At 39.4% G+C, this 10,894-nt stretch overlaps 1 protein-coding gene across 1 annotated transcript in view; it reads right to left on the bottom strand.

The window, feature by feature from the left end:
- The window catches only part of LOC107091581 (metabotropic glutamate receptor 1-like), a 43,351-nt gene extending 35,313 nt beyond the window's left edge, over positions 1-8,038 (bottom strand). Inside the window, exons 1-4 of the mRNA XM_015385583.1 lie at positions 7,902-8,038; positions 7,599-7,672; positions 6,642-7,470; positions 1,091-1,340 (exon numbers count right to left, since the gene is read on the bottom strand). Coding sequence (XP_015241069.1) covers positions 1,091-1,340; positions 6,642-7,356 — 965 coding nt within the window. The 5' untranslated portion in view covers positions 7,357-7,470; positions 7,599-7,672; positions 7,902-8,038. The remainder of the gene's footprint in view (positions 1-1,090; positions 1,341-6,641; positions 7,471-7,598; positions 7,673-7,901) is intronic.
- Between the last annotated feature and the right edge of the window lie 2,856 nt (positions 8,039-10,894).

Genomic DNA, 10,894 nt, shown 5'->3' with positions numbered 1-10,894 from the left:
AACGGTTCGGACGGTTTTCATAAACCGTTCCATCCCTAAAGGCCATCCTACATGCTCATTCCCATTTACACTTACTGGTGGTGAGTCTGACATAGTGGAAAAATTGCAAATCTTTTGGAAAGTATGCAGCTACAGTGACTTTTAAACAGAGCTCTCGCTCACCTTTAATAGGCGTTTCCTCTCGTGAGCCGGTACAGGGTTGTGCATGTGCTTTTTTTTATCAAAAAGTGGATGTTAGGAATCCAGTTTGTGTGGCCTGTTTGTTTGTTTCCGTTTTCCACCACCAGGAGGTGCCCTGTCTTCTCTGTCCCTCCCTGCACATCTGCGGCTCATTGGATCATCATCTGGAGGAGTATTTGAGCAGTGGACTGTCACTACCTCGACGCCAGAGTGTTTGCCAGTTTTGGGTACTATAGCCAAGCTGAGTTTAGTTGAGTCTAACCTAGCTTTGTTTCTCTGAGTCTTTTTTGTCTTTGCTCCCCGGCCGGAAGCTTTCCTGTGTTACTGGATTCCTGGACCTTCTCCCCCCTGGAAGGAAAAACCGAGTTACGCTGTGCAGGGGAAAACCTCCACCTGTTCCGTTCAAGTACCCATCTGAAATCCGAGTAACAGTCCGCTCCATTACTCCTCCGGGTCCAACGCTTGTCAACCTGTCCGCCCTCCAACGTGTGCTCTATTCTCTGGATTTACCACACAGACAGGATTCAAGGACTAACAAGGCCCCCCTCTAACGTGGCTCCCATTCTTGTAAATCTAAGTGCTTCCAAGATTCCCACTGTACCTAAACTGACCACTGAACTTCCCTTCTCACTTCCAGTTCCGGGTTACCAGCTCACTGAGTTCTAGATCCAACTCCTGTTTTACCCCCTCAATAAACCAGTTAAACTTTTTCCGTGCTCTCTGAGTGGTTTCTCTGCATGTGGGTCAGATTCGTTAAACCGATCATGACAGTGGATAGGCTGGGACTTTTCAAAAATTCTTCAAAATCCTCCACTATACCTCTAAGTTTGATCATTATTCCTCAAAAAAACAAAAACAAAACACTTCAGCTAAACCTGGAAACCCCTGAGGAAAGCAAACTTTAACAAACCTGCCAATTAGGAGAAACTCTCCTGCTACTCCCAGCCGCCGCATAGCCATGAGCAGCCCGCGGACTGTCATGCCTTCACAGAAGCAGACAACAACTCTGGCTTTGGGGAGACGCTCCCGCAGCTTTCTGAGCAGCCGGTCGAAGTGCTTCTCCCCAGCATTGCTGTAGATTTTGTCAGAATGAGCGATGCAGAGGCCTTCCTGCGAGGCGAGCTCTTTGAACGCTTCCATCCCGCTCTCCCCATAGTTACCTGAGGAAGACAAGAGGAGCTGTCAGCTGAGGATCATTCATAAGAGAAAGGAAATGATCAGGAGAATCTCTTTCATCTAACAGAAGGTTCCTTAATACCCAGGCTTGTTTTTCAGCCATAAGCGAACATGAGGGCTAACAGAAGGCAAGAAATAAACATACTCATCTTGTTGTTAATGCTTTCCAGCTCGGATGTTAAAGATTATAAATTAAAGTTAACAATGTTTTAATGGGATGATAGGCTATTTTTACTCTCATTATCAAATTTGGTCTAAACATCATATATAAGACAGTCAGGAAATTTGACTCCAAATAATATTAAGTCAATATTACATCTGTTGAAATATTTTATCTATATTCATTCACCTGGCCCCTGTAATATACTGTAATTAGATTTGATGTTATGGATCAACCCTGCTTTCAAATCTATCTTAGAATAAACATGTTTCCATGACCTTGCTGAAAACAAGCTTCCCCACACCATGATGCCTCCACCATCATGTTTAACCACTATTAAACTGTGAGACGGGGGTGAGCAGAGTTAGTTTCCCGCCACGTGCAGCAATTTCCTTGTAGCCCTAAAAACTTGGTTTAGATCCCTGATCAGAGCATCTTCTTCCATATGATTTCTGTCTCTCCTATATGGCTTGTGGCAACATTTAAAACTGACTTTTTTATGATTTTCATTTAACAGTGTCTCCACAGGTCAGGTCTGCAGAATGAGTCAGTAAAATTGCTTCTGTAAGCAGATTCTTTCACCTGAGCCTCGGTTCTCTATTGCTCATTTTAAGTTTCCAAACCCCGGGGATGTTTGACTAATGCTCTCCTTGGCCCACCTCTCAGCTTAGCTGTGTGTGTGTGATGGTTCAGAGCTAAGGATATTGTTTTATTACTCAATACTCCTTCAATCATGTCCGCACCCATTCCTCACCTCTTTTCTGTGTTTTTATTTAGATTCCATTGTGTGGTATTCACTGAAAATAGCTGAACACATATTTAAATATGCCTTATGCCCTGCTTTGTGTTCATCTGTCACATCAAAATACCAATGAATGAAATTGAGGCTTGTAAATTGAAATGAAAAAAATTTTGATAAATACTTTTAAAGAGGAATGCATAATATAATGTAGCTCCAGATAAATAATTATACCCCTGTCCATCTATTTGTGGTAAAATATGGAAAATGTCATTATAAGACTTGACGTTCAAATTAACAAATGCGAGTTAAACGCAAACACATTTTTAATCAGAAAGCCAGAATTGATTATTGAAAAAGATGTAATTTTTTAAGGCTTGACTGGACTTACAAAATAATGGAATATGACCTCAGATAATTAATGACTCTGCTACAGTAAGCCAAGAAACTCTCCAAATGACAGATATGATAACATTTTTTACATGAACATATGCATGAATGCATGCTGCACACACTTTCACAAAAAAAAACAGGAGGCATTGTGTATGTATATTTTAAATAGTTGTGGTGTCTGAACCTGTTTGGGAGCAGTTTTGGTTGTGCTTTCTCCCTCTCTCACTAGCTACGTTTACATGGACACAACTAATCGGATTGAAGGCCTGATCAGATCAAAAATGTTTCATGTAAACATGTCAGACTGAAGATTCTAATCCGATTCGGTCCGATCGGATCTAAATTTCATTCCGAATGAGAGAGGTGGTTTTTGCCGATCGCCATTCTGATTGGCGTCCATGTAAACACCCATTCGGATCTAAAGAGTAAAATAATCTTCACTGCGCATGTGTGCGACGTCAGTGTGACGTTTTTCCGCCTTGTCAACAGCGGGAAACCACCGGTCGCTCTCGCTCTCGCTGTGAACAACATGGCGGGAGGAGTCTAGGAACGCCGACTTATACACTCAAGTTTATTTAAAGCTGCAGGAAGCAGGAATTTATCCTCCTCCTCTTCCTCTTTTCTCTCTCCACAGCCCACTCGCTCTCCCACGCCGGTTCAATCGCTCATTCTCTACATTTTCTCTCGGACATTTCGCTGCCAAGCGCTTTTTTCCTCCTCTCTCCGTTTTTCTTTCCGCTCGCTCCGAGCGCATCGTTTGTCAGGCCTCCCAAAAACCAGACGCAGACAGAACTGCCAAGTTTGGCAGGAAGTTCTGCGCATGCTTAAAAGATTTAATCTGATCCAACGCTTGGTACATGTATACACACGTCATGATCGGATCATTTCATTTAGTGTCCATGTAAACGGAGATTTTGAATTTCCGATCAACCAAGGTTTGGATCGGATCGGGGAAATTTTGCGCATGTAAACGTAGCTACTGATAGGTGTGGCTTTGGAGGAGCTGGCTTCACACAGCTCAGACTGTTCTTTACCTGGAGCAGTATTTAAAGCCTGGCTTCCTGATTGCTCAGTGCCTGATGGTCACCGTTAGTTGGTAGATGTGCCAACTTCTTTCCCTTGTGGAAGTAATCACTTCAGCCTTTTTGTAAATATGAATCTTACCTGTCCTCTGTCTACCCAGGATCCAGCTCCAAATCAGTCTCCAGCTACCAGGCCACACCACCCACCTCCCTCATCTCCAGCTGCTGCAGAGAGCTTGCCTTCCACCTCAAACTGCCCCTGCTTCTAGAGACGGCTTCCTTCCCTGTCTGTCTGTGAACCAAAATAAACTTATAAAGTGCTTTCTCCTTGCCTGGCTGTCTGCATTCTGGGTCCAGCACTTAGCTCCTCACAATAGTAGCCTAACTAAGGAACAGGTGAAAGGTGGAGTGGATCCTGGATGGTTCACCAGTCCATTCCAGGGCTCATAACAAATGTGTTAGGAATCCTGTCTGTGTGGGTTGTGTGTTTGTGTTTTCTCCCTCCACCACCAGGTGGCGCCCTGTTCTCGTTGGTCCTCCCACACACCTGCGGCTGGTTGGCTCATTACTGAGGACTTCTTAAGCGGTGGACTGTCACTACTTCGACGCCAGAGTGTTTGCCAGTTTTGGGTACTCTAACCTAGCTGAGTCTAACTGAGTTTTTGTTTGAGTCTAACGTGATTTTTGTCTTTTGCCTTTCAGCAGGAAGTCATCCTGCATACTGGATGTTTGGCCTTCTCCCCCTGGAAGGATTGTTTGAGCTTCACACTGAGCAGGGGATTAATCTCCGTATGTCTCGTTCAAGTTCTCCAGGAAATCTATGTGGCAGTCTGCTCCATTGCTCCTCAGGAACCAACCAAACCAAAACCTGTCCGCCCTCCAACGAGCCCCTCTATCTCTGGAAAAACCCACACTGACTGGATTCTGGGAAGAAACCTTTCTCTGAAATCATGAGTCCGGTTTATCTCTGTTTTTGCAAGACGTTGTCAATGTTCCCACGGACCCTGAACTTCTCTTCTCACTTCCAGTTCTGGTTCACCAGCTCTCTGAGTTTCCCTGAATCCAACCCATTTGAACTCCTCAATAAACCTGTTAAACTTTCACTCTGGTTTTCTGCATGTGGGTCAGATCTCTTAAAAAAAAAGGCATGACAAAATGTACACTAACTTAGATTTCATACTGCATGTAGGGCACCGTGTTCTGTTACGATAAACTTTGATGTATCTAACTGGGACCCTGTGATAGGCCACCAAAAAACAAAATCATTTATAAAACCATAAAAATCTTTTATAATTCAGTTTAATAATAAATGTCATTATATGCATTTCTTATTCAGCCCACTCAATATTCTTTGAGTCCTAAACTATTCAGTATAACTAACTCTCTTCCCTAGTCACCTTTTTTGTAAATAGAGTCCTAATGAGAGTATGGCACAACCACAGCCCTATTAAGATTTGGCCATTTCATTAAATGAATGGCCAGGTGGGGAGTGCAATAATAGGACAGCAGCCAAGAGGCCTATTTTAACTCTAAGTCCAAACTTGAGAGGAGGTCTTTGGACAGTATAACGATGCATTTTTTTTGTAATAAAAGCAAGAGGAGAGCCATTGTTTTGAGAGAGTCATAGCAAGTTCAGATGTTGCCACAAGCAGATGCACAGTGTATATTTAAAAGGTGGTGGACCAACACTAGGCCTACCTTCTAAATGTGTTTTGTGGCAAACCAACACAGCAGACGGCTTTGAACACACCACTTCTATGAAGGAACATGGTAATAGCAACATCATACAGCAGGGATACACTTTTAAGAGAAGTCAGGGTAACTGGTAAAAACTGCTGGAAATATGGGAACCTTCTAGTAGCACAAGGTGCCCAATAAAAGGTGCAATTATACCTACAAAGTGATCGTGCAGATGGATTACAAAACTGTGCTAGAAGCTTCAGTGTGTTATTAATCTAAACACGTGACTGTTTTCATTTAGGTAGGTAATACTTTAGTGTTTTCTTCTGAATATTTCCAACTTTTTATTAACCCTGAACTCTGATCTGTGTGTTTTTGTTCCATCTGTTTTGCAGGATTTTAATACTAAACATGTTGGCTGTCTGGTTTGCTGTTTGTAAGTTCTACACAAATCAATAAGTAAAATGAAATTTTCCTTGTCTGTAACATAAAATCCCAATAAGATACATTCATATTTTTCCAGTTTTGAGATGAAAAAATGTTGAAACACTTAAGAACCCTGACCCCTAAGGTTGCTTCACAGAAATGCTTGTTTCAAAGCAAATAAAATATTTGATTCTTCACTCGTCTTAACATTATATTCCCATGGGATCTTTTATTTATGAATAAATATCAAAAAGAACAATTTTGATTCAAATTTTCCAAGCTGCAGAGAGTGAGTAAATCCTTAAAAATCGTATAAATGGAATGTAAAATATCTTTTTTAAGATATATTATTTCATTGTGCTTTACTTGTGGTTATTTTACCAGAGAGAAACTATTAACACAGATAAGCAAAAAAATAAAATAAAAATAAAATAGAGCTGGAAATAAAAAACAAGCACATAGACTGCCCTGTTTCTCTTTCTCCCTGTGAAATCACCTCCTGAAGATACTAACATCATAAGCCTGCCTCTGTCTTTGGCCATCTGCTATTACTTTGATGAATCAATATGAAGCAACTGCTTTCTCTAAACCAACCCAGTTTGATCTTGAGCTGTTGGTTTAGTAACGAAACATTGAATGAATTCCAAAAGTTTAACTTGAGGTCTTCTTTTTTTTGCTCTTGCTCTCTTCAGGGATCGATAAAAGTTCAGAGACTTTAACATTAATGTCATACTGTGGCCATGAAAATTAAATAGGGGTTAATATTCCCTGAGAGAGAAATTAAAATTAGGTAATTTACTCTTTAATTGATAAACAATTCTAAACCAGACATTCAAACAAATAAAGTAGCTACAATAAGTCTTACCCTCTGTGTGTACTGCAGACACATAGGTCCAGTTATATCGTTTGACAATGTCCAACAGCGCTCTGGCTTGTAGGGTGTCTGAGGGCACAACTCTGAGGAAGTACTTGAATAATGTCTTATCGCTAAGATCAATGCTGGTTGCAGAATATGCTATCTGCGGGATGTTGAACAACTGCAAAAGGTTTTGGACTTGAATTGCAACTGAGCTGGAGCCAGGTCCAATGACTCCAGCAATGGGCTTCTTGGTTGGAGGCGGTTGACTGGAAGGGGCTCCTTCAATGCACCACTTGGAGCCCTCTGTGTCGTCCCGGATGGAGATGAGAGAGTCTCGTATAAACTCTATGCTTTGTTCAAGGGCAACAGAGGAATGCCAGCAGGAGTCTCTGATCTCACAACCCAGGGTGATGTTTGGTAGCAGGTTGGGGTCAGAGTTTATTCGATCCAGGGTGTGGAACATGGCCTCCACTCTCTGAATGCCATACTGCTCACGGACTTCTCCACATTTCCTTTCTGCCACTTTCTCTGCTGATGGCTGGTGATGAACAGAAAACAGGGCGCCTATTATAACATCCCCGTCCATTCGCGCCACGAGACGAGAGGCAGAGCTTGGGACAACTGACCTTTCATACTTTCCTTTGGACAAAACAAATGCCTCAAAGAGTAAAACGGGCAAATACAAAATGCTTATTACAGTCAGGTAAATCATGTTTGTCATTGTATAAGGGATGGGCTCAGATTTATGTCCTTTGGGCCATAATAGAGGTCCATTAATCCCTTCTGGATACAATGGGCTCTTCAATGAAGTGGAACCTTCGTCCTTGCTTTTGACCTGCAAGTTAAACAGGGAACACTGCATCTTAAAATGATTTTTTATACAATTAAAATGCAAATCACACAGTAAAAAAAAAATACATACAGAAAGAAAATAGTAGCAAAACATAAGCGGGTTGAAAATACCTGACAGTTCTGGATGGCATCAAGTTTCTTGTCACAAGGGAAAGCTTTTTAGTTTCAGCACCTTGGACAGCAACCTGTGTTACAGTTGAAGAAATCATTTGTTTTTTTTTATTGATCTTTTTAACTTTTACCTTAAAACATCACAGAAAAATATAAATATACCCGCGCTTAGATACATTTTACTGACAATGCAATAGTTACAACTGTAGATCTTACATGCACAAGCATATTAATCAGGTAAAGCTGCATATTTAATAGGATTTAGGAAGCAGATTTTCAGGTAGCAAACATGAGTTTATTTACCTGCGACAGGCAGCTCTGTTATGCGGGCTCTGTGTCTCCTGTGCTGCAGCCAGACTGAACCCCAGCTTCTTCTCACCAACAGATCACAGTGAGACTGACTCCCTCTCTCTGTTTTTCTATCTGCACTGATGCCCCCTTCTTCTCCTTTCCCTCACTGCATCTTAAAAGCGGGTCATAGTCACTGCAGTGTCCCTGATTTGAGTGCACGGTTTGTAAACGTCTGGGCGGGACGGTGACGCACTTACAAATCCGATTTTGGGGGCGAAATATTGGGGTTGATGTAAAAAAAGAAAAAAAGAAAAAAGAAAAAGGAAGGTATTCAGTAATCAAAAAACGTCAACTTTTACGGCTAAGAAGACTGCGCCAAAACAACATGACGTAGGAGGCCCTCCGAAAAAATAACTTCGCCTAATATAAAGGGACTCATCAAACTTCCATTAAGATTTCTTTCCTGTTACATTTCGATACGGACAGATGTGATGCATGTGCATCTTGAAGGTGCAGCTGATAAAGGAGGCCGCTCTCTGGCGACACCATGCGGTAAAGACATGATACGACAACCTTTCATTTTAAAATATTTTTGAAACGTTTCATCTCTACTTCGTCCCTTTGTGCTCTTATACCCAAGGGCGTAGGTTTGATTTAATGTAGGTTTGATGTAATTGGTCCTATGCAAAAATATGCATGCTCGTTTTTTTAATGCTTCACGTGAAAATCAGGGTGTATTTCGTTTAAAGAGATAAAAGCAGCATTTCTTGCTTCATTTATACAAATTGTATAAGCACTGCACACACTAGATGCTGTTTATCAATGACTGAAGCTTAACTGGCTCTGATGAATGAGGAAATAGGACTTTGAAAAGGTTTGTATTTTAAATTACCAGTGACTAAGACAGTAGGTAAATATGTGCCTATTTAACAGAATATAGTCTAAATATGTTTGTTATGTGTGGATTTATACTTTTTTTATTTTGAAGATATAGAATTGTGCAGAGGTTAACAGAGGTAAAACCCACTCTTATCTTTTAAATGTTCTTTTTGTACCATAAAACACAGTGAAATAATAGAATCAAGGGACGCCAAATAAATGTCTTGTATTTACATGTGAACTGGAACTAGATGAGGAACTGACACTGAGCTTTTAATAACTTCACTCTACAAGTTCTACATCTAGGCTGTAGTTACTCTGTTTAACCCATTTCATGTGTTTTATTTAGGGCTGAAACAATTAATTGGATTAATCAATTATTAAAATAATGTAATCTAATTTAGTAATCGATTGATTATTGATTATGGAGTATCGAGACTCTAAAAGATGTCTTTAGTTCAGTAGCTTTTATTTGTCCCAGTATGGGCAATTTTGTGCAGTAGTAGTACACCTTTCACACACATGTTCACATTTCACAAATCACAGATAAAAAAATAAAAGAAGCACAAGAGACACATAAATATTTAAAAAGATAAAAGTAAGGTGGATAAAAGAGACAGAAATGTAAAAAATAATAAAAAGTAAATAAATATGTGCAAATGAGAGCATAGACCTGAATGCATGCAACATATGGCTATCTGCTTTTCCTGTTAGAGTTTAGCAGCTGATGAGCAGAGGGAATAAAGGAGTGTTTGTATCTGTTGGTCTGAACTGGTGAGTATTTAAAATGGGAACCAGAGGGTAGCTCATAAAGCGACCAACTTAGAGCAAGAATTATACCAAAACTGTAAAAAAAATTGATAAACATTTTCCATTTTAGATAAAACACGTTTTCGTCTTTCAATATTCTCCATCCAGAACTCCTCTACTGCTGCAACAACGCTGTATTTTTAATTATAAACATGGTATTCACATCTAATTGTTGATAGGGACAGGTAGGTGTGATTAAAAACTTAATTTTTTTAAAGAAATTTTATCCCAATAGCTCTTGGAGGTCTACAACTTCTACTACTAGCTGATTTTATTGTTTATAAACTCCCCATTAAACCATCAGAGTTTCATAAACAAGCGTTATTATACTAGAAAATGCTCTATGTACATAACTACTCTCCACACTTTACTATTATATGGAATCATACTATATAACAATAAATCATTATTTCATAGAAATTGGATGGAAAAAAATATAGTCTGTTGTACACTTTGTGGACGATAATGATTATGTGAAATTATAAACAATTTTGCATGAATTAACATTTTTACCCCTCTAAAACTGAATTTACTAGATTAGTTAAAGCATTACAAACAATTAATTAATCAAACTCTACAAGTAATAGCTTATCATCCCATAAACCCTCAATTAGTCACTTTGTTAAAGAGATTATAGTCACGGACAAAAAAATCAAATAACCTTAAAATTGGGAAATATTTAAACGCAAATTTATTCCACGATAAGATAAACAAAAATAATACACTCTACATATATGAATAGAAAAAATATCGATTGAACAATTAAAAAGCTTCTATCTGAAACTGTTTATACAACCAAAAGCTAAAGAAACACACTTTAAAAACTTAAATATTATTTAACCATTCAAAGAATTACTTAGACTTGGTTTCAACATTGACGATTACAGATAACAGAAATGCATATAGAAACAACAGATCATATTTTGTATGAATGCAACAAAACTAAAATATTTCAGAATAACTTAGAAAGATATTTTAAAACAAAATGTACTCTTTTTGAAAACACAAAGCTGTGCTGTAATTAGTGTTGCGCCAATGCCATTTTTTTGGCCCCGATACCCGATACCTTGCTGTGCAGTATCGATACCGATAGCATCTGTTTGAAATGGATGTGTGAGTATATATGAAGAACTGCAGACTACTTGGATGTAAAATAATTGCCATCATGGCTTTGTCAAGCTGCTGCCTACCTTTGTGAAGCAGGAAAAAGACTAAAACAAATCCAGTAATGATTGGATTGAATCCAGTAGAACTTTTTATTGCCTACCTGGAATGGGTGACAATAGTTGAATAAACTTTTGGCTCTCAAAATGGTA

The sequence above is a fragment of the Cyprinodon variegatus genome, unplaced genomic scaffold (genome assembly GCF_000732505.1).
Source record: "Cyprinodon variegatus isolate N-32 unplaced genomic scaffold, C_variegatus-1.0 Scaffold344, whole genome shotgun sequence".
Lineage (NCBI taxonomy): Eukaryota > Metazoa > Chordata > Actinopteri > Cyprinodontiformes > Cyprinodontidae > Cyprinodon > Cyprinodon variegatus.
This window is presented reverse-complemented; position numbering and strand designations above follow the sequence as displayed.